Below are 24,428 nucleotides of genomic sequence, written 5' to 3' on the forward strand. Positions count from 1 at the left end.
GGCTATTGTCCTTTGTGTGCGGGACATTCACATCATTCCACATTCCACATTCAACAAACACTCACTACCGTTACGCGCACAAAGAACAAACAGCTGTGGTCTTGTGGTTTACTTTTTATTTTTATTTTATTATTATTTTTTTTTTTCCATTTCTACTACTCCACTTTAGAACTCCTATGCCCCGCACCCAATCTAGGTCTCAGTCCCCAGTAGCCTGCACCCCTCCCCTTGTGTCCTGTGTTCATTGTCAGGTTGTTGCCTGTCTAGGAAAAAAAAAACCCAAGGAAAAGTTCAAACTCGAGTTGCAGCGTTTCCACTGGCTCATTTGCCTTTGGCTTATGTCTGGTTCACTTGTCAGTGCGCTCTTCAGGTGATACCCTACAGCAGAGCAGGTATGCCAAGCAGCAATGGCAACAGTTGGTAATCCATCGAATTAAATTTGGATTCTATTTGGGGATACTATTTATGGTTAAAATTATAATTCATACCCCAGGAGGAACCAAAATTTATTTAGAAGAATTCTGCAACATGTTTACACGGTATTTAATAAGTGCGGAGGCTGAACTTCGTTCAATAGTTCCAGCACTTCCTTAATGGCAGCACAGTTTTCCTTTCTTTTGCTTTGTTTACGGGTTTATTTGCGTCCCCTGACCCATCGTCGCCGTCCGCTTCTTCGTCATCTCATTAGCGTGTGTGGCCTTTTGCATTTATCATGAGTGTTTTATTCTCTCAGCTCTGATTCAATTAATTGAATAATAATGTTCCACGCGAAATCTCTGTTGTCATTCCGAAATCCGAAAGCGAAACAGAAACATATGTATACTTACAAATGTATGTGCATAAATATGTAAATTGTACATATGTACAATGTGCAGCAGAAAGAAAGCAAAACCAAGAAAAAATCAGAGTAATATGATGACAAAGACTAAAGTTGAATGAAAAATCTTTTTGTTTTGTGAGAAAGACATGCAGAGAGCAAAAGGATGTAATTTAAAGAGAGTGAGCGAAAGAGAGATAGAGATCTGACAATAAATGAGTGGGAGGGGGGATTACACATTTCTGAGAATATTTAAAAAGTAAAACGTGCACTTTGCTTACATTCGTAATGAGGAAGTTAAATCCCTAATAAGTGGTCAGATGACGATAATGTTGATGATGGTTCGTTGACTTCCCAGCAGGTCAGAAGCAGGAATACATCAAGGAAGGCTTTGACTATCTTAAACTATAACTACAGTTGATAGCTGAGCGCTGAGCTGGTCCCCATAATTCAATAACAGTGTTGAGCTAGCGAGCTTTTTCACTAGCGTAGTATTGCTATATGTTTATTAACGAGACGATGGTTGTTTAGATTAAATATGGTTTATTGTTGTAAACAGTATAAAGGCGATACAGAGTCAAAGAGATAGCGAAAGGTTCAAGTTAGATTGATGGCGAGTCGGTTGGAGAGTTAGCTGGATTCAAGACGGGGTCAGATTGAAGACGCGGGGGTCGGTACAAGACGGTGTCGGATTGAATAGCTCGATTCCAAGACGATGTGCAGTGGTTGCTAGATCAGACTAATTCAAAGGGCAGGCGGGCCGAATTGCCCGTGCCCTAATGCGAGCGAGAGAGCGACAGATCGAGAGAGTGATAGCGAAAGGCGATAGAAAGAAGAGTGTGAGTTGAAGACGCGAGAGAACGGCGGAATAGGCTGCTGCCGTGCGGGAGCATGAATATGTACATATGTATGTAGATGACAAAGTTAAGCAGTGGGCAGTAGAAATGCTGAACAATAATAGATATTTACTCTACTGCTGCACCACTGACTATGATCTACTAATTATTTGGCTGCGTAACCAAACAAACAGAAAGAAGCCAAAATAAACAATATACCCAGATTTTAGTAGTGCTGTAAAACCGTCACAAAATTATTTTAACAGAAAAATCAAACAACAAAAAATACACCAGATTGAGAGAGACACAGAGAAATATTCGGTTCTTAAAACAAACAAAAATTTATGTCAAATTATAGGGTTGAAGGTTTGGTTAAACTTATTTTGAAATATGCGTGAGATATATGCCCCGTATTCAGATAAAGAGCAAGTTACACTCTAAGATCTACGATCTGTGTTCGTTTTTCATACTAATTGTTCCTTTTTCCCTTCCCACTCTCCGCTTCTCTTCCGTAGAATGAGCCGCCAACATCAGCGGCACCACCAGACGCAGCAGCAGCAGCAGTTGCAGCAACAACAGCAGCAGCAGCAGCTGACGGTGCAACAGCAGCAGCAGCAACAGCTGCTGATGGCCGAACATGCGGCGGCTGCCGAGGCCGCGGAGCTGTTCGATCTGCTCTGCGTGGCCACGACAATGCGCCAGATCCTGGCCCTCCATCGGGCCATGTGCGAGGCGGTGGGTCTGCGGCCGTCGCCCCTCAACGACTACTACCCCAAGCTGAAGGCGAAGGTGCGCTCGTGGAAGGCCGCGGCGCTGTGGAAGAAGTTCGATGCACGGGCCGCCCATCGGGTGTACGGCAAGGGCACCGCCTGCACGGGCACCCGCGTGCTGGTCATTGGGGCGGGGCCGTGCGGCCTGCGGACGGCCATCGAGGCGCAGCTGCTGGGCGCCAAGGTTGTGGTGCTGGAGAAGCGCGATCGGATCAGCCGCAACAATGTGCTGCATCTGTGGCCCTTTGTGATCACCGATCTGCGCAATCTCGGGGCCAAGAAGTTCTACGGCAAGTTCTGTGCCGGGTCCATCGATCACATCTCCATTCGGCAGCTGCAGTGCATGCTGCTGAAGGTGGCGCTGCTGCTGGGCGTCGAGATCCACGAGGGCGTGAGCTTCGAGCATGCCCTGGAGCCCAGCGGCGATGCCAACGGCTGGCGGGCGGCCGTCACACCGGCGGATCATCCGGTCTCGCACTACGAGTTCGATGTACTGATCGGGGCGGATGGCAAGCGCAATATGCTGGACTTTCGGCGCAAGGAGTTTCGCGGCAAGCTGGCCATCGCCATCACGGCCAATTTCATCAACAAGAAGACGGAGGCGGAGGCCAAGGTGGAGGAGATCAGCGGCGTGGCGTTCATCTTCAACCAGGCCTTCTTCAAGGAGCTGTACGGCAAGACGGGCATCGATCTGGAGAATATCGTCTACTACAAGGACGAGACGCACTACTTTGTGATGACCGCCAAGAAGCACAGCCTGATCGACAAGGGTGTCATCATCGAGGACATGGCCGATCCCGCCGAACTGCTGGCCGGCCCCAATGTCGACACCCAGAAGCTGCACGACTATGCCCGCGAGGCGGCCGAGTTCTCCACCCAATACCAGATGCCCAATCTGGAGTTTGCCGTCAATCACTACGGCAAACCGGACGTGGCCATGTTCGATTTCACGTCGATGTTCGCCGCCGAAATGTCCTGCCGCGTGATTGTGCGCAAGGGCTGCCGCCTGATGCAGTGCCTCGTCGGCGACAGCCTCCTGGAGCCGTTCTGGCCGACCGGTTCGGGCTGTGCCCGTGGCTTTCTCTCCAGCATGGACGCTGCCTATGCCATCAAGCTGTGGTCGAATCCACAGAACAGCACATTGGGTGTGCTGGCGCAGCGCGAGAGCATCTATCGGCTGCTCAATCAGACGACGCCGGACACGCTGCAGCGGGATATCAGCGCCTATACGGTGGATCCGGCCACACGGTATCCGAATCTCAATCGGGATTCGGTCAACAGTTGGCAGGTGAAGCATCTGATCGACACCGATGACCCGTCGGTGCTGGAGCAGACCTTCATGGACACGCAGCATGCCACGCTGCAGACGCCGCATGTGGAGACGCCTGGCAGGAGGAAGCACCGCAGCGGAGGTGAGTCAGGCGAGCGAGGAGAGTGTGCAGCACCATTTAATTATATTTTTTGCTTTATTCCCCAAAGATTCGCTGCCGCAAGCCGCCTCGCTGCTACGTTGGATCGCCGCCCAACTGCATTCGCATCAATTTGTGCCTGAGCTCAAGGAGCCATCCGATGTGCTACGCAATGGACGTGTCCTCTGTGGCCTGATCAGTCGGTAAGTCCTTCTTCCTTCCTTCTTTGTGCTGCTCTCTGAAACTTGTTCATTAATTCTCTTTCGTGTGGGTTCTTTTTGCATTTAGATATCGTCCCGACCTAATCGACTTTGCGGCCACCAAGGAAATGAGTCCCTTGGAGTGCAACGAGCTGGCCTTTGCCGTGCTGGAGCGCGAGCTGAACGTTAAGCGGATTATGAGTGCCAAGCAATCGCTCGAACTGTCCGACATCGAGTCGCGGCTGTGGCTGAACTACTTGGATCAGATCTGTGAGCTGTTCCGCGGCGAGATACCGCACATCAAGCACCCCAAGATGGACTTTAGCGACCTGCGACAGAAGTACCGCATCAATCACACGCACGCGCCGCCGGACTTTTCCAAGCTGCTGCAGACCAAGCCCAAGGCCAAGTCGCCCATGCAGGATGCCGTCGATGTGCCCATCACGGTGCAGCGACGCTCGGTGCTGGATGAGGAGCGGGCCAAGCGGCAGCGGCGACACGAGCAGCTGTTGAACAGCGGTGGAGTGGCAGCCGCCGCCGCAGGGGCGACCGGCGCAGCAGGAGGAGCAGGAGTAGGCGGAGGAGCTGCAATCAGCGGCACCAATGCAGGGGGCAGCAATCTACACGCGGGTGTGTTGATAACCATCATACATCGCCGTCTAACAGAAAAATAATGATCTCAGAGTGGGGTGCCGTTGTTTAAATTTTGTAATAAAATTCAATTCGAAAGTGGTGCATACCCCGCCCCCCTTCTTGTATTTGTATTTGATTGATTCACGCACTCTGGATCATTGTTTTTGCTACCACACGCCCTGAACATGGCTTTACATTCTGCTCTCGTCTCGTTTCGTCTTTGCAGGCCAAAATGATACGCCACGTCGATCGAAGAAGCGTCGCCAGACATCAGACAAAACGGCCAACATTGTGAGTAGATGCTGGAGATTGATATTAACATGGCTGGGTTGGGCTGAGAACGTACACAATCTGGATGAAAAGTGATTCATCGAATTGGCATCACTTTTCAGCCAAATATTATGTGCATCAATTTCTCAATACATTATTTCATACCCGATTGAACAGTGTGGCGCAATCGTTTGGCGTTCGCATACATTCAAAATTGATATGTAAAGAAATTTCATAAATTGTATTATCATAAAATAATATCTCATATCCATATAAAACATGAAACATAAAACCAAAGCAAAACCAACAAGAGAATAATCTGTTCCCCAAAGGTTCAGCTAATACTGAGAACAGCTCTCTGTCATGAACTCTCGACCGCCATTAGTGCATTCGAATCATCCATCAATGAGGTCAGTTCGATCAGTGTCCAATAGATGTCCACCCCCCGCCCATCCGATCAGTAAAAAAACGCTCCACCCCCCCAGTGTCCTGAATCCTTTATGTGATATGTAACCCTTCCCCCCACAATTACTAATACCCTTAGCCATCAAGTAGTTGTTAGACTTAGTCTACTGTTTTGTGTCTGTTTCATGCCATGCACCCAACAATCAATCAATCTATCTATCACACACACACACACACACACACACACCCCTCCAACCAACCAACCAAATCGTATGCTCCTCGTACCCGAATCCGAATCCGATTCTGAATCCGATTCTGTCTTATGACGCGCACAGGAGGAGCGCCAGCAGCGTTTGCAGAATATCGAAGAGAATCGACAGGAGCGGATGAGCAAGCGCCGGCAGCAGCGCTACCATCAGACGCAGAATTTCTACAAGAGCCTGCAGCTGCTGCAGGCGGGCAAGCTGCTGCGAGAGGGCGAGGATGGTGTGGCCGAGGATGGCACCGCCTTTGAGGATTACTCGATATTCCTGTACAGGCAGCAGGCGCCCATTTTCAATGATCGCGTCAAGGAACTCGAACGCAAGCTGCTGTTTCCCGTAAGCAATGGATGCCCGCTGCACGCTGCCTGCTCTCTTTCTCGATTGTTTTGTTGTGCCCCTAAACTGAAGAAGAACTAACTGCTTTTGCGTTAACTTTTGGCCAACACATACACACGTACTCGTATGTGTGACTACCAAGAAAATTTCGTTGTTTTCCCCACTGTTATCTACGTTGTTTTTTGGAACCCTTTGGTATTCTGTTTGCGCTCCGCTCTAAAATTTGTTGTAGTTGCTGTTGTAACTCACAGAAAAAAAACCTAAAATATATTAATATATATTAATATTAATTAATATTAATTAATATTATATTAATATACAAATTTATTAAAATATATTAATATAACACTTGGATTTAAAAATGGATATGGCACAAAGAAAGATATTACTCGATATTTTATATATATTTGACTCGAAATATGAAAATTTTTGGATTAAAGTATTTTTCACATTAAAAATCCAAATATTTCATATTTAAATGAAATATATTTCATGCTTAAATAAAATATATTTCATACATAAAATAGATATATTTCATGCTTAAATAAAATATATATCACATTTAAACGAAATATATTTCATATTTCAATTAAATGTAAAATATATTATATTTATTTGAAGGTGTTTTATATTTCGATTTAAATATGTATGTGCCGAATATTAAATTCCCAATTTAAATTGGATAGTTCTTTAACTCTGAGTGTAAGAATAACCTGCCAGCTGCTCGTACTAATTGTAATCCCTAGGCTAGGCTAAGTCTCTAACTAGTCTTAAATCGAGGAAGAAAATAATTTTCGCTGTTTCCGTTGTTCGTTTTTGTTTTTGTTTTGATTGAGTTTTGAGTTTTGAGTGATGATCGTTTGTTGTTTTTGGTTTCGTTCCGTTACGTTCTTTAGACCTTAAGTATTTAAATATCAATAAATATTTTGATTTCTTCAACCCCCCTCTCCAACCCAAAATCCTGATAATCCCCAAAAAAAAAAAAAACAAAAAGGATCGCGAACGCGGCGACATACCCTCGGCGCTGCCGCGTAGCGCCGCCGATGAGCAATTCAGCGATCGCATCAAGAGCATGGAGCAACAAATGACCGGACGCGGCGGCCTGGGCGGCGACAAGAAGCCCAAGGATCTGATGCGGGCCATCGGGAAGATCGATTCGAGCGACTGGAATGTGCGCGAGATCGAGAAGAAGATCGAACTGTCCAAGAAGACGGAGATCCATGGGCCCAAGGGCCGCGAGAAGGTGCCCAAGTGGAGCAAGGAGCAGTTCCAGGCCCGCCAGCACAAGATGTCCAAGCCGCAGCGTCAGGATTCGCGCGAGGCCGAAAAGTTCAAGGACATCGATCAGACAATCAAGAATCTGGACAAGCAGCTGAAGGAGGGCCACAATCTGGATGTGGGCGAACGGGGCCGCAACAAGGTCGCCTCCATAGCCGGCCAATTTGTGCGCAAGGACGATGCCAATTCGGATGAGGCCAGCAACAGCGTCGCTCAGTCCAATACAGTCATACCGAAATCAGTGAGTAATGCAACGTACCGTACCGTTTTCCCCGTACCGTTTTCCATGTCAATGTTGGGTTTTTCCCACCCACTTTTAATTTTTTCCGCGCGTATAAATTATTTTATTTTATTATTTTATTTTCTTTGATTTTGTTGTGGCTAGTTTTGTTGTGGTTTCTGTGCTGCTGCAGTTGTTGTTTCAGTGGTTGTGGGGAATAATCCCCCAGTATCCCAATCTTATATCCCCATTCGCCTGCTCCTTAAACCTATGCCCTATCCGTTGTTGCTGTTGCCCGCTTAGGCGCTTCCACATCTCTCACCCACGACACACATGCCATAGACACATTTAACATTCATCGCAATGCAATGCCAAAATAACCCCAATGATTGTGTAACTGTTGCTCTCACATCTGTGTGCATGAAACAACCAGAAAACTAATGCTGAATCCTTCCTCGTGTCTTGCCCGCAGAGCTCTAAGGTGGCACTGGCCTTTAAGAAGCAGGCCGCCTCGGAGAAGTGCCGCTTCTGCAAGCAGACCGTCTACCTCATGGAGAAGACCACTGTGGAGGGTCTGGTGCTGCATCGCAATTGCCTCAAGTGTCATCACTGCCACACGAATCTGCGACTGGGCGGCTATGCCTTCGATCGGGATGATCCGCAGGGCCGCTTCTACTGCACACAGCACTTCCGGCTGCCGCCCAAACCACTGCCACAGCGCAGCAACAAGGCCAGAGTGAGTATCCACTTCCAGAATCCACAAATAATCCTTAACTAATATATTTATCCTCGGGCAGAAATCTGCTGCCGCTGCTGCTGCTGCTGCTGCTCAGGCTGCCTCGCCTGCGGCTCAACCAAGCGGTGGAGCTGCTGCAGCTGCGCCAGTCGAGCGCATGGACACCAACCAGGATGGCCAACTGGCCAGAGATCAAGTGGACCTGCTGGAGACGACAATGCCCGCGGATGGCATGTCCGACGATGAGGCCAATGTGATTGATGAGCACGAGTGGTCGGGCCGCAATTTCCTGCCCGAATCCAACAACGATTCGCAGTCGGAGCTCTCCAGCTCGGACGAATCGGACACCGAATCCGATTCGGAGGTGTACGAGGAGGCGGACGATTCACCGTTCGGGGCACAAACCCTCCAGCTGGCCTCCGAATGGATTGGCAAGCAGTACTGCGGGGATGATAGCGATGATACGACCGATTCGTATGATTCCAGTGATGGCATTGCGGGTATACAGAGTGCACAAGGAGGCGGAGGCTTGGGGGAGGCCTAATATTCTCTTTTTCTGTGTCTCTGTTACAGATGATGGCAAGGACGACACCGAGGGCGAGGACTTTAAGAAGGCTCGTGAGCGGAGACGCGAGGAGGTGCGCCTGCAGCCGCTGCCCGCCAATCTGCCAACGGACACGGAGACCGAGGTGAGGCACTCAGCGACAGGGGCACTCCGCTGTGCACTGGCTGTGGCAAGAGACTAACCTGATATTCATTATTCTCATTTATTTCTCTCTGACTCTTAATACTTGACCCCCGTCTGACCCACCGACCCCCCTGACCATCTGACTCTCTGCCCCTCCCCCCCTGTTGTGGTGTTGGTTTCTCTTTTTCACACTCTCCCCCGCCCCCTGATTAAATCCCCATAGAAGCTTCAGCTGAACGTTGAGAACGATAAGGAGAATGTGGAGCGCAGCTCTCTGCGTTCGGCCAACTCCTTTGAGTCGGCGCGCAGTCAGCCGGCGACACCCACAGCTGTCACAGCCACAGCCACGCCCACGCGCGCCGAGATGGAGCAGCTGGAGCGGAATGCACCGCGCAAGTTTAGCAGCGAGATTGAGGCAATCAGCGAGAAGCTCTACCACATGACCAACATGGTCAAAATGAACAAGGATCTCGAGCTGCTGGCCAAGGAGAATCTCGTCAAGAGCGACATTCTGCGCAAGCTGACGCTCAAGGAGAAGTGGCTGGCCGAGAATGCGGCCATAGCAGCGGGAATGGCCACCCAACAAAAGGTTCCAGCTGCTGCTGCTGCAGCTCCTTCTGCTGCTGCTGCTGGGAAAGCCCAAATCGCAGTTTGAGCAAAAATACGAAAAGCTGCAGTCGATGGCTGAGGTAAAGCCCAAGCCCAAGCCCGTCATAGACTTCAATTTGGAAGAGCTGCGCCCACGCAAGCCCAACTTTGAGGAGCGGCCCAAGGAGCTGCTGCCGCGGCCAGCGAAGAGCCTGAAGAGTCCCAGGAGCAGTGCCAATGTCAGCCGCTCCAGCAGCCTCAAGAGCAATGCCAGCACGGCAGGGAGTCCACGCGTCCAGAAGAAGGACGACACCAAAATGAACATTGAGGGGATTCTGGGCACGATAAAGAAACTGCAGCGACAGCAAAGCAACCCCAACCAGAAGCAGAACCAAGACGAGGACGAGGATGAGGCTATGGATGTGGATGTGGCTATGGAAGTGGATGAAAAGGAGCTGCAGGGAAAGAAAGAGCTGAACAGCAAGCTAAAGGAGATCCAGGCAAGCAGCTTTGCGGGCACAATGGATCACATTCGGTCCCAACTGACAATGCCCACGGTGAGCGCCCAGGCAGATCCCGGCTCCGTGGATCTGGCCAAATACTTTCCTAACCAGAAGCCGGAGAAGAGCGCCGCCCTCAATACGAACAAGAATCAGAAGACGCTGAAGGATGTGGATCTGGCCAAGTACTTTCCCAGCAGTCCGGCACCGCAGCGTCGAACCGTGGAGACGGTGGCCGATCGACTGAAGAAATCACAGACAGAGGCCTCGCTGGCCAAGACCCAGGCACAGGCACAGACACAGTCGAAGCCTGCCAAGGAGGGCGAGGAAAAGGCAAAGGAAAGGGAAAAGGAAAAGCCAGTGCCACCCAAAAGGCAGGCATCGCTGAACACTTTCAGCTTGCGAGAGCACCAAATGGATGGGGCACTGGATCTGACCAAAAAGAAGGTGACGCCCGTGAAGGTGCCCAAGACAACCGGCAAACAGCTGGCAGGAGCCACAGCAACAGCAACAGCCACCGCAACAGCCACAGCTACAGGCAAAGGCAAGATTAAGATTATTAAGAAAATTGTGCCCAAGGGAACAAAGGCCAAGAAGGCGGCAGCCGCACAAGAGGCAGCCGCAGCCGCTGCCTCTGCTGCAGCCAAAGCAGTCGAGAAGCAGCCGCCCAAGGACGAAGCCGAACGCATCCTGGACGAGATATTGGGTGGCGATGGGGAGGTGCGCTCGCCCAGCAGCGAGTATCAGCGGCTCTTCCAGGACGAAAAGTCGCCCAGCGATTTGTCGGACAACATCGATCGCATACTCGAGGAGTGTGGGCTGGATCTGGAGCTGGGACTGCCGCGGCGCAGCAGCAAGAAGCTGCTCAAGACCAAGTCCCTGGGCGAAGGTGACTTTGAGCTGAAGCCCAGTGGCAGTGGCAGTGCCAGCTCGCAGCTGACGGGCGTGCAGAACATCCTGAAGCGGTTCGAGTCGATGAGTTCGGTGGCCTCGTCCACGCACAACAGCGACGAGCAGGCGGCCTTCAAGCTGCGCCGCATGGAGTCGACCACCAGCAACCTGAGCAGCCTGACCCGCTCCCGTGAGTCGCTCGCCTCCCTGGCCAGCGACTCGATGAGCGATCTGGAGCGAACGATGGACTATCTGCGCAACGAGTGGCGCAACGAGGCCACCAACTTTCTGCAAAAGAAACGCGACAAGTTTTACGCCCAGAAGGCGGTCGAGCAGCAGGAAAGGAAGGCCGCAGCAGCGGATCCCCTGCGGGATCTGCCCGTGCAGTATCGCGACTCCAAGCTGGCCAAATTCTTTGGCCTGGGCACGCGAAAGTCGCCCGAGAAGCGCCGGTCACCCATCAAGAAGACGACAAAGAAGAAGTCGCCCAGCCCCAAAAAGAGCCCAAAGGCGGCCGCAAAGGCCAACAATTCGCTGGAGGAGCTGGCCAAGATTGGCAGTGCCCGCCAGGCCAATCAGCAGGCGGCAAAGAAGTCCGCGCCGAAGGCAATGCCCCCCAGGCCACAGCTGAAACCGGCCACACCAGTGCCAGATGACTTTGAGGTGCTGGATCTGCTGCAGAAGGCCACAGAGGCCAAGGAGCTGGTGGAACGTTCCAAGACAAAGAGTCCAGCCATCAAGGGAGGAGCCACAAGAGGGGCCAGTGGCAGTTGCGGCGCCAGTTGCTGCTCCTCTGCCCGTTGAGGACATCAAGAACCTGCCCAAGACGGGATGCGACAAGTCGCTCAATAGTTCGCGTCGCGGCTCGCAGTCGAGTCTGGTGTTGTCCAGACGCCAGTCGCTGGATATATCCCTCCAACAAGATGCTTTGGAGGCCCTAACCACCAGCCTGGAGCAGGCACAGGAGGAGCAGCAGCAGCAACAGGCACAAGAGGAGGCGCAGCACTTTGATGAACTCTTCCAGGACATGGTGGTGGAAGCGGATGAGCCACCCATCGATGAGGACTTGGATGCCGACTCCCTGTGCACCACCATCAGCAAGAGTCCCAGCGCCCAGCCCGTGACGGTGGTGAAACGTGGCAGCTCCGAGGATCAGAGCATCGAGAAGCTCTTCGGCCACTTTTCGGACGAGATGCTGGTGCAGGTGGAGTTCGATTCGAATGACGAACTGGTGGGCATAACACCCACGGTGGTGGGTGCTCCGATGCCAGCCAGCCGCTCGGCGGAGCGGGATTACTTGGACAAACTGGAGTCGCTGGAGCGGGATGAAGAGCCAGTGCTGGCGGGGGATGAAGAGCCAGTGCTGGCGCGGGACAGATTCCAGACAGATGATGACGATGATAATGATGATGCACCCCACGATGAGGTCGATGGCAGCAGCCATTTCCCCATGCGACCGCAGCGCAGGGCCAAGAGCAGCTCCTCCTCCAGTGAGCCATCGCTGCCGGCAGCATCCCAGCGGCTGCAGCAGAAGCTGGCGCGGCTAGATCCCGAGGATATGGCGCCCTCGGTGCAGGATTTGCTGCAGCAGGTGTACGCAGAGCCGCAGGACTTGGAGCCGGGGACAGCATTGAAGTTTCCCAGTTTGCTGATTGAAGAAGAAGATGTGGCAGTGGCAGTGGCAGACGCTGCAGAGGAACGCCACAAAGAAGGAGAGTTGGAAGCGGATGTCGCCCCAGTCGCTGTCAAGCCAGCAGCGACTGCGACTGCGACCAGTCAGAGCGGCAGCTCTTCCCGCAGCAGTCTCCTCGAAGTGCAGGCGCCCAAGGGGGCCATGGTGCCGTCTCGCAGCAAGGAGAACTCCCTCGACTGGGACATGGAGAAGCTGCCCGCCTCGCCCATGCCGCGTCGTCGGCTGCCGCAGACCCAGCTGACCCAGCAGACGGCAGCCAGCAAGGAGAGCTCCCTGGAGTGGGACATGGAGAAGCTGCCCAACAGTCCCATGCCGCCGCGACGCAACAACAAAGTGCGCAATGCCTCGCCCAGCAGCAGCAGCTCCATTCATTTGCTCAACAATCTGCAGTCGGATGCCGACGAGGAGGTGGCCCAGCGACGTCTCATCGAGGACTTTGAGCGTGAGCGTCGCCAGGCTCTGATCCGACGCGACGAGAGCTTCGAGGCGACGGCCGCAGAGCAGCGCAGACGCGACTCCCTGCAGAGCAGCAACAGCAACGGCAACGGCAACAACAATTCCAGCAGTAAGCGCAGCCTGCCGCCACCCACACCCCCGCCACCAGCGGCGTCCTCAGGCAAGATGAGCAGCAGCAGCAGCGTGGCCCGTCGTGGGGATACCAAGCACGAGGGCACGCCGCCCATGTTCAAGAAGCTGGAGCTGGACAACGAGAGCAGCTGTGTGACGACTCCCCTGGACTCGACGACCACCTGCTCGACGCGTCGCAGCTCGTTTGCATTTATAGAGTTACAGGACAACAAGCCGGTGATTGTGCCGATGCCCAGGAAGCTGAAGCTGCCGAAGCTGCAGCAGCCCAAGTTTGTGCCCGAGCCGGTGGCCAGCGACGAGCCCGTGCCGGAGGTCTTCCAGGGCCGAGCCTGGCCCAAGGTGCAGATCGAGGGCGTGTCCGCCGGCCTGGACAGTGATGCCGAGCCGGATGAGGAGGCCGCGAAGCAGCTGCTGCCGGACTACGCGCGCGTCGGCGACTCGCCCCCAGCGGCGGCATTCAAGAACCGCAAGTGGCCCGATGGCAAGACGATCTTTGATCAGAATCAGACAGCTGCCGTAGGTATCGATGATGATGATATACTGGGCCAATATTTGGAGGCCAGGCGGCGGATGTCCAAGCACAAGCCGCGCTCGCAGTCACCGCAGCCGTTCAAGCCGCTCTCCAGCAGCTCCAGGCAGAGCTCCAAGTCGTACAGCGACCTCAAGAGGGTGCCACGAAGCGATCTGCAGTCGCTGTCGGCACGCACCAGCCAGGACACGGACACGGACACGACGACGACGCACTCCACAGCCACCACAGTGGCGACGGTGGCCACGGCACGGCCCGTCAGTTCCTATGTGAACTACGACGAGCCGGGGGACGCCAGCATGCGGGCGCTGCTCGATCGCAGCAAGCGGCTGCACAATCGCAAGCGAGAGTTTGTCAACGAGCGGGTGGTGGAGCGCAATCCCTATATGCGTGAGGTCATACGCAGCACGGACAGACGGGCGTCGGACGAGGATTTGGCCAGCTACAGGCCGCGTCACTATGCCAGTCCCAGCACAACGAGTCGCTTCCCCAGCACCAGCACCAGCAGCACGCTGCGCAGCAACTACGCAGACTACCTCAGTCCCAGCAGCAGCAGCGCCACCACCACCGGCGACTACCTCAGCAGCAGCAGCAGCCACCACCACCACAGGAGACCCTACTCAACGCTGGGTCTCACTTCGGGGAGCAGCTACTATCCTCCGAGCAGTGCATCTGCCACACCGCGCAGCTCCCATTTGAGTGATCTGTTCAAGCCGCGACGCAGCCCCGTCTCCAGCTACGGACGCAGCAGCGACTACAGCCTGCCCCTGCACCAGCCCGCCAGCAAAGAGTCGTGCGTTATCTCCTAAAGCAAAAGCAAAGCAAACCCAAATTAAAATTCTCTTTTTTACATATATATATTTAACCCGTTAATGCCCAGACGACGCCTCAACTACTATCTCTACTGAGGGCACGACCAAGCCCCAGCCAACCAGCAGACCCAGACCCGCCCCCAAGAAACCAACACCCCCCCACCACACACCCACCCAAAACACTAGACACAGAACGCACGTATAGGTCCGTCCAAAAAAGTAGATCAACAATCCACCAAAAACAAATCAAATAAAAACAAAAACCAAACAACCGCCCGCCCGCCTGCCTGTTCGCCTGCCTGCCACACGTGTGTGGCACGTACGTGTGCCACCTCTTGTTAGCCTCCAAAACAAAAAACCAAAAAAGAGTATAAGAAATGCATCTGGGGTACGATCTATGAAGGTAAATTCAAGCAATCCACCAAAAATATACACGAAAATGTTGCGCCTAACCCACGAGCAGCCCACAGAGTTTTGAAGAGTTTTGTAGTCCCTAAAAATGCACACAAACACAAAATGCAAAGCAAATACAAATAATGGAGCCTCCGTTGAGGAGCCATTGTCCATTTGTCGTGTGTCTGTCCATTGCCTAACCCCCAAGCCTGCTATACATATGCGTACTCTACTCAACTCTACTCCGATCTACTACCAAATGCTGACCAATGTCCAATGAAGTTCTAATCCAATCCAAAGTGTTGTTTCCTGTTTCCTGTTGCCGTTTCTGTTACGTTGTTGTACCCTTCTGGATCGTACCTAAAGGCATGATAATGCTGCTGTTGCTGTTGCTGCTGCTGTTGCTGCTGATTAACCTCTCTGATTATATCTAAACTCTGACTAACGCATGTACTCGAAGCTCGAAGCTCGCAGCTCCAAGCTCCTTTCAGCTAGCTGCCATAATGCCCCACGTTGCAGCGTGTTTTTCTTTCACGTTTATTGTTTGAACTGATCTTTGGCCTGCCCTGCCACTCGTTAAATTAATCCATTTCTTGCGCCCCGTAACTCTTGCAGGTACAAACCGAATCCGAGAGCACATCCCCCGACGAGATTGAGCTCAATTCTGCCACTGAAATATCCACCGATTCCGAGTTCGATAACGATGAGATCATACGTCAGACGGCGCCGAAAATCTTTATCGATGACACCCATCTAAGAAAGCCCACAAAAGTCCAGGTAAGCGCGAGCAGCGGAGTGCCTTGAGTGTCTTGATCCTTAAATCTTCCCTTTCCACAGATCAAGTCCACCATGATCACACCCAATGCTGCTGCTGCTGCTGCCGCTGCTGGCTCCGTGCCCGGACTACATGAGAAGCAACTGGCGGCACGCGAGAAGGGCGGCAGCTATCTGAAAAAGTATCAGCCCCAGCCGCCGCTGCCGCAGTTCAAGCCGCTGGTCCAAGTGGATCCCACACTGCTGATTGGCAGTCAGCGTGCCGCTGCTGCTGCTGGTGCTGCACCGCTCCAAAATCCCCGTCCCGGCGACTATCTGCTGAACAAAACGGCCAGCACCGAGGGCATTGCCTCGAAGAAGAGCCTGGAGCTGAAGAAGCGCTATCTGCTGGGCGAGCCGGCCAACGGCAACAAGATCCAGAAGTCGGGCTCCACCTCGGTGCTGGACTCGCGCATCCGCAGCTTCCAGTCGAACATCTCCGAGTGCCAGAAGCTGCTGAATCGCAGCAGCGACATCAGTGCCGGCATGCGCAGCTTCCTCGATCGCACCAAACTGGGCGAGCAGCAGCCCAGCAACGAACTGATGCGCTCGGCCACCAGCACTGTGATCAACGATCTGCGCGTGGAGCTCGAGAAACAGAAGGCCCCCACGCCCTCCAGCAACTCCACGGACAACGAGAAGGAGAATGTGTTCGTCAACTGCAAGAACGAGCTGAACAAGGGCATGGAGTACACGGATGCCGTGAATGCCACGCTCCTCGAGCAGCTCAATCGCAAGAGCCAATCACCCACGACGCCCACGAACAACCACGCCCCCCCCAACACGACTGTGATCGAGGTGATTGATCTGGTGACGCCCGAGACGAAGCAGCCCCCGCTGCTGACTGGCGAGATTATTGATCTGACGCTGGCGCTGGAGACACCAAAGAAACCCAAAATCGATGGCACCGACAGCAACAAGTTGAGCGAGCAAGCAGCAGCAGCAGCAGCAGCAGCTGGAGGAGAAGCAAAAGCAGAGCAAAGAGGAGGATGAGAAGCACGAGCAGGAGCAGGAGGAGGTGGCCAAGCCAGATGTCTCCAAAGATGTGAAAGAGTGCATACCCGACATACTGGGCGACATAAAGGCCGGCCGCAAGCAGGCCAAGGGCACGGGCACCGAGGAGCAGCAGAGTCTGCTGTCGGATGAGGAGAAGCGCGACTCGCCCGAGAAGGAGGAGCAGTACGAGCCGGACACTGTCCAGATACAGGTGCCCAATATACCCTGGAGCAAGCCAAAACTTGAGCCCATGTCCACAACCGGCAGCAGTGGCGGCACCAGCTGCTCCAGCTCGTCCAACACCTCCAGCATCGAGGACATACAGCACTACATACTGGAGTCGACGACCAGTCCCGACACCCAAACGGCAGGCGGCGGCGGCGGCAAGCACAATGTGCCACGGCTCGAGGTGCACGACACGAGCGGCGCCCTGATGCAGGTCGACAGCCTGATGATTGTCAATGGCAAGTACATTGGCGATCCGGAGGATGTCAAGTACCTGGACATGCCAGCCGATGTGATTGTGCCGCCAGTTGCGGCCCTAAAGACCAACGAACTGGAGGAGCCAGACGATGATCACGATGCGGATGTGGAGCCGGTGACGGCCACTCCGGAGCCAGCCGAGTGCACGGTTATCGAGGCAGAACGAAAGGCGCCGCCTCCTCTGCCTGAGATGGGACCGCCGAAGCTCAGGTTCGACAGCAAAAACGAGAACAAAATTGAGAGCCTGAAGAATCTGCCGCTGATCGTGGAGCGCACGATGGTGGAGCACAGTCAGGCCGTGAAGCCCATCACCCTGAATCTGAGCAGTGCGGCAGCCCGAACGCCCGATACGCCGACCACTCCCACAGCCCATGACAGCGACAAGACGCCCACCGGGGAGATGCTGTCGCGCGGCTCCGACTCGGAAACCGAGCCCACTGGCACGGGCACGGGGACGGGCCAGGTGCTGACAGAGACGGAGCTGTCCGACTGGACGGCCGACGACTGCATTTCGGAGAACTTTGTGGACATGGAATTCGTGCTGAACTCGAACAAGGGCACGATGAAGCGGCGCAAGGAGCGCAGGCGTAGCGGCGCCGCAGCCCGGCTGCCCAGCGGCAGCCAGGTGATCCATGAGCTGGCACGCCAGGCGCAGGCGCCGGTGGTGGAAATGGAGGGCATACTGAGTGCCATCGATATCGATGACATCGAGTTCATGGACACGGGCTCCGAGGGCTCCTGCGCGGAGGCCTACTCGGCCACGAACACGGCCCTGCTGCAGAATCGCGGCTACATGGAGTACATCGAGACGCAGCCGAAGAGAGTGGCGCTGAAGCCAAGCCAGGCACCAGTGCCGGGTGCAGGGGCAGGCACAGGCACAGTCGTGGCCATGCCGCCGCTGGTGACCAAGCGGGATGAGAAGCTGGGCATCGATTACATCGAGCAGGGGGCGTACATCATGCACGACGATGCCAAGACGCCGGTGAACGAGCAGCTGCCAGCCGCAATGACCCAATCGCTGACGGATTCGAGCACACTGAACGATCTGGATGACGACAGCATGGCCGGCTCGGGCATGGGTCTGTCCCAGACGATGCCGACCACCACGGAGGAGAGCGAGGCGCTGACGGTGGTGACCAGTCCGCTGGACACCTCCTCGCCGCGAGTGCTGGATCAGTTTGCCAGCATGCTGGCCTCGGGCAAGGCCGACTCCACGGCCAGCAGCTCCGAGCAGCAGCCAAAGACGTCCACAGTGACAACCAGCAGCAGCAGCATCAGTGGCGTCGGTGTAGGAGGAGCCAACAACTCGACACCGGGCCATGAATCCAAAGAAGTCGCCGCCGCCGCTACACAGGATGAGGATCTGCAGATCCAATTCGAGTATGTTCGAGCCCTGCAGCAGCGAATTTCGCAGATAAGCACGCAGCGTCGCAAGAGCTCCAAGGGGGAGGCGAACACAACTGTGATAGAACCAGCCGAGGCCCAGCTTCAGCTTCAGCCGCAGCACCCGCAGCCGCCGGATAGTCCAGAGATGTCAGCGATGCGACCCAGGAGCAGCAGCAGCTCCAGCAAAGTGCCTGAGATACCGACGCTCAGCAGCAAGCTGGAGGAGATCACCAAAGAGCGCACCAAGCAGAAGGATCTCATCCATGACCTGGTCATGGACAAGCTGCAGTCGAAGAAGCAGCTCAATGCCGAGAAGCGTCTGCACAGGAGTCGCCAGCGCAGCCTCCTCACCAGCGGCTATGCCAGCGGCGCCAGTCTCAGTCCCACGCCCAAGCTGGCCGCCGCCGCCAGCACCCACGACTCGAACTGCTCCAGCCAGGCGCACTACCATGCCTCCTCCACGGCGGAGGAGAAGCCAGCAATCGCAGTCGCCATTGCCACTGCCACTGCCCCAGCGGCCGGCAATCCCCTGCAGAAATCGGCCACGGTCGCCTATGTGTCGCCCTATCGCACCGTCCTGCCGCCCACGCGCAGCGCCGATCTGTACAAGCCGCCGCGACCCTTCAGCGAGCACATCGATGCGCATGCCCTCGAGACCGGCTACAAGCTGAACAAGACGGCCTCCTTCAACAGCGGCAGTGGCCGTGGGCCACGGGTGGGCGACTTCATCACCCCCATTGCGCCGGCACGTTCGCATCGCGGTGGAGGAGTCGGAGTGGGCATCGTTCCCTCCGTGGAGATATCTGTCTCAACGGAGAACCTGAGGAGCGAGGCCCGCGCCAGGGCCCGGCTCAAGTCCAACACGGATCTGGGTCTGAGTCCCGAGGAGAAGATGCAGCTGATGCGCAAGCGTCTGCACTATGACGCTGCCAGACCACTCAAGCCCAAGCAGCAGCAGCAGCAGCAGCAGGAGGAACCGCTGTGCGTGGATCTGGCGGCGCGTGCACGGAAAATGAGTGCCTCGAAGAGCGTCAACGATCTGGCGTATATGGTGAACAGCCAGCAGCAGGTGGGACACTCGAGCCTGGACAAGGAGGCCGTGGCCCAGGCCAAGGCAGCGGACTTCACATCCGATCCGAATCTGGCGGCCAGCAGCGGACACCAGGAGAAGGCAATGAAGACAAAGACAACCAGGCAAAAGGATCCCGAGCGACGCAAGAGTCTCATACAGTCGTTGTCCAGCTTCTTCCAGAAGGGCAGCCATTCGCATTCAGCGTCTGCGTCTGCATCTGCGTCGGCGTCCGCATCCACCAGTCCCAAAGAGCAGGGCGGCCCTGTGGCTGCCAGTCACTCTGAGCAATCAGAGCGTCCCGGCACCAGCAGCAGCGGCACGCCCACCATCTCCGATGGAGGAGCCAACAGTGGCGGCGGCGGCGGCGGCGTCTTCAGTCGCTTCCGTATCTCCCCGAAATCCAAGGAGAAGTCAAAGGTAAGTCTAAGTCTCCATTTCAAGTGCAGAAATGTTGTGTCTCTGGTTGTGGTCAATGTTTGTACACGACATCATCCTAGCCCTAAGATAAATAGATAAATGTCTCGAGGCATCGGTGTACTGTGCGCTAAGTGTTTCCATCTGCCATATAACATTTCGAAATCTTTCCATCAATTTACAGTCTTGCTTTGATCTGAGGAGTTTCGGTTTTGGTGTAAGAACTTTTTTCAATAATATTTTCTACTTAAATTTGACACTTCCCCCGCGCACCACACTAGAACACCTCACTCCAGCACAATCTTTGGCATGAAATTAATTCAAATGTATATCTAATGGTTGTTCAATTTTCATTTTATTTTTTACTCTCATGGGCTTTGGGCTTTATTTGTTTTTTTTTTTTTTTGTTTTCAACCCACAATTGCAAGAATCTTATTTTAATTTTGTTTTCCTTTTACTTTATTTTCATTTTCTTTTTACAAAACATTTCCAGCTAAAAATATTTAAGTAAATAAATTAACTTCTAAGTTTGCTGCCTTTCTGGTTCTACTCTACCCTCCACCTCCACCCTCTGTGCCTACCTTTTAATAACATTTATGTGGGCATCTTTAATTTTGTTTTAATTTCAGTTTATGTATATCGATTATGTGGGGTATTCCGGAAGCTGGGGATCCCCTTTCTGTTATGTGTTTTATAAAAGCTATTTTTATTTAATTTAAATGTAAGCATTATTTTGGAACGGGTTATGCTTCGAGTTCAATGTGCTGGATATTTTGCATGGATCGATGGATTCCCCCGAAGGATTCCATTCTGGTTATGGTAGACGAAATATTTGTTAAGTTTATTGTTATTTTCCCCTGGAAACCCTGCATGTTTACGATTATTATTTATATTTTCTAGTAAATAACAAATTTGTGTTTAATATGAGAACTGAAAATTGTTTACTCTTTTCCTACACACACACACACACACACATAAATCTTTCATACACAACCATAATTATACTCTGTATATTCTGATACATTTAAATATTATTCAAAATACAATGACACATTAGGACAAGGATGTGCTGCTCATCGGTAATGCCACAAACGGCACAAATGCAGCAGCAGCAGCTGCAGCAGCAACTGCCACAAGATCACAGACAAATAACTCGCAAGATTATCTGAACACCACAACAAACAACAGTCGATATCGAAAGCAAACGAACACTGCGAAACCGAAATCCGAAACGTTCTCATCATCCAGCCCGCAGCTCTACATACACAAGCCCCACCACCATCTGGCCGCAGCGAATGCCCTGGACGATCAGACACCGCCACCCATACCGCCATTGCCACTGAATTATCAAAGATCCGATGGTTTGTTGCTCTCATTTTATGTGTCCAGCCCCCCCACCCTTCCTAACTATTCGATTCGTCTCTCAATGTCTCAACGAATATCAAGTGCATCCAGCTGCCGTTTTTAATGTGTGTTTAATGTGCTTTGTAGATGAGAGCTACGCTAACGAGACACGAGAGCATAAGAAGCAGCGTGCCATATCGAAGGCTTCACGACAGGCTGAGCTCAAGCGACTGCGAATCGCTCAAGAAATACAGCGCGAACAGGAGGAGATTGAGGTGCAGCTAAAGGACTTGGAAGGACGCGGCGTACTCATTGAGAAGGCCCTGCGGGGCGAGGCGCAGAACTTTGAAAAGTGAGTAACCAGCATAAAATATAGAAATTGCTATTAAATCATAATTTCCCTTGCAGCCTGGACACATCCAAGGACAACGATGAAAAACTACTTAAGGAATTATTGGAGATTTGGCGGAACATCACAGCACTCAAGTGAGCAAAGCAATCAAGTGGATTCTCTGGAATGAAATTAATTGGCTTTGTTTTTATTTGTTTGGCCCAGGAAACGCGATGAGGAACTGACCATAAGACAACAGGAACTGCAACTGGAGTATCGGCATGCCCAGCTCAAGGAAGAGCTCAATCTGCGCTTGTCCTGCAACAGTACGTCCCATCGAAAGATACGAAAATGACAGTAACATTTTGACGAACGAATTTCAAATTTTTCAGAACTAGACAAGAGCTCCGCCGATGTGGCCGCCGAGGGTGCAATACTCAATGAGATGCTGGAAATTGTGGCCAAACGGGCGGCACTGCGTCCGACGGCCTCACAGCTGGACCTAACTGCAGCGGGTACTGCATCGACCTCAACCGAGGCGGCGGGCATAAAACTGACCGGCCAACCGCATGACCATGAAGAATCGAATGTGAGTGTTGGTGCCCCAAGCCAAATATGCAACTGAAATAATCCCTTTTTCGCACATTTATTTTTCGGTTCTTGAAATAGATTTGAAAAAGAAACTTTCCCTGGAGTTTGGTGGCGCCACACATTTGGGCAAAGGCATGGATTTTTAAGCCCAATTACTTAATAAGAACAAAGAGAGAAACGTACCAAAAAGTCAGCTGAACATTTACACCTACAAAACCAATAATACTAAAACGCATGCGAAGATGTAACGGAAAAGGAAACGAGCAAAAAACCTATTCAGAGTGATTTAAGCTGGCAGAGAAACAATTTCAATATACAATATACAAAATATTATATTTACAATAAGTAGAAGGAGTAAAGAATTTCAGTGAAGAGAAGAGAAGCGCGCAAGATCAATGTAAAAACTAAAAGAAAAGAACAAACAAACATTAGGAGGCGAAATCGAAAACAAAAAACAAAACCAAAAACTAATTTTTTTGCAACTTTAAAATGTTTTTGGAGAATATTTAAATTATATATATTTTTTACACGTATCGCCGCAAATATATTTTTATTAAGTTGTGCAGAGAATTCGAGTGAAATCTGCTTGATCTTTGTATATGTTGTGTTTTTTCTTTCTTTTTTTTAAATGTAACGAGTTTGATCTTATTTTGGAAATGTGAATTATGTGCAAAAGCTTTGTGATCCTGAGCAATTGTAAATGTTGTATTTGAGTTGTTGTAAGGTTATCTTTATTTTGTCTACTATTTCTGTGTATATGTACAACCGTCTCAATGTATTAATATTTATTTGAAAAAGCACCACACACCCTACACACGCATTAACCAACAGCACATCCATGTCCATGTATGTAATATGTCATTTGCTGCCCCCAGAACCAGAACAAGAATCAAAGTGAACACAAATATATACACACAAATATTTTCTATATGCGAGAGAGAGCGTACATAAAGGATAACGATATATAAAGGAGGCAAGGCAAACATTTACTGTATACTAATGAAATGATTTAAATTATTGTGTAATTTTATTTATAGCCTGCATATATAAAACATATTTATCGAATTTATTATGTAACTTTTCGATTTATTTTAAATTGAATAAAGATTTTATGAAACCTATGCCGCAAGCCATATTTGGAGCTCCCGTTAGCATTTGGGATTCGAACAGGGGATGGATGTTGGGGTTATGTCGCTCGTCTCGGTTCTACAATTTTTGGCCGCTTGAACCGAAATTGGTTTTTCGTTTTGTTTTGAGGGCTGATGAAGCGACCTGAGCTGACCTGCCGCCACATAAATGAGGAATGGTCAAAGTGGGTGGGGGTGGGAAATAAATACTTTTGTTAGCGAGCAATTCGTATTTTAGGTTTCATATCGGTCAGCTTTTGTCAGCAAGCAATTAGAATTATTCATTTCATATCGGTCAGCTCTTGTCAGCGAGCAATTCAAATTCTTCGTTTCATATCAGTTAGCTTTTGTCAGCGAGCAATTCGAATTTTTCGTTTCATATCAGTCAGGTTTTGTCAGCGAGCAATTCGAATTTTTCGTTTCATATCGGTCAGCTTTTGTCAGCGAGCAATCCGAATTTTTCGTTTCATATCGGTCAGCTTTTGTCAGTGAGCAATAAGACTTCTTCGTTTCATATCGGTCAGCTTTTGTCAGAGAGCAATTAGAATTTTTCGTTTCATATCGGTCAGCTTTTGTCAGCGATCATTTAGAAATTTTCGTTTCATATCAGTTAGCTTTTGTCAGCGAGCAATTCGAATTTTTCGTTTCATATCGGTCAGCTTTTGTCAGCGAGCAATAAGACTTCTTCGTTTCATATCGGTCAGCTTTTGTCAGAGAGCAATTAGAATTTTTCGTTTCATATCGGTCAGCTTTTGTCAGAGAGCAATTAGAATTTTTCGTTTCATATCGGTCAGCTTTTGTCAGCGAGCATTTCGAATTTTTCGTTTCATATCGGTCAGCTTTTGTCAGCGAGCAATTCGAATTATTCGTTTCATATCAGTCAGATTTTGTCAGCGAGCAATTCGAATTATTCGTTTCATATCAGTCAGCTTTTGTCAGCGATCAATTCGAATTTTTCGTTTCATACCGGTCAGCTTTTGTCAGCGAGCAATTAGAATTTTTCATTTCATATCAGT

The 24,428-nt window shown here is 51.6% G+C and overlaps 1 protein-coding gene across 1 annotated transcript; it reads left to right on the top strand.

The window, feature by feature from the left end:
* Positions 1 to 1,921: 1,921 nt before the first annotated feature.
* Positions 1,922 to 22,584, top strand: LOC111082647 (F-actin-monooxygenase Mical). The gene is given in 24 exon segments (XM_041591653.1): positions 1,922 to 2,078; positions 2,169 to 3,835; positions 3,903 to 4,035; positions 4,121 to 4,662; positions 4,892 to 4,956; positions 5,676 to 5,939; positions 6,934 to 7,458; positions 7,910 to 8,173; positions 8,235 to 8,673; positions 8,747 to 8,862; positions 9,085 to 9,494; positions 9,496 to 11,580; positions 11,582 to 14,443; positions 14,838 to 14,865; positions 15,471 to 15,632; positions 15,693 to 16,604; positions 16,672 to 20,022; positions 20,204 to 20,236; positions 21,077 to 21,380; positions 21,511 to 21,715; positions 21,772 to 21,849; positions 21,920 to 22,020; positions 22,087 to 22,283; positions 22,364 to 22,584. Coding segments are annotated over 24 exon segments (14,784 nt in total). The 5' UTR covers positions 1,922 to 2,043; the 3' UTR covers positions 22,370 to 22,584.
* The last annotated feature ends 1,844 nt before the right edge of the window (positions 22,585 to 24,428 follow it).

This window comes from Drosophila obscura, unplaced genomic scaffold, assembly GCF_018151105.1.
Source record: "Drosophila obscura isolate BZ-5 IFL unplaced genomic scaffold, ASM1815110v1 contig_150, whole genome shotgun sequence".
Lineage (NCBI taxonomy): Eukaryota > Metazoa > Arthropoda > Insecta > Diptera > Drosophilidae > Drosophila > Drosophila obscura.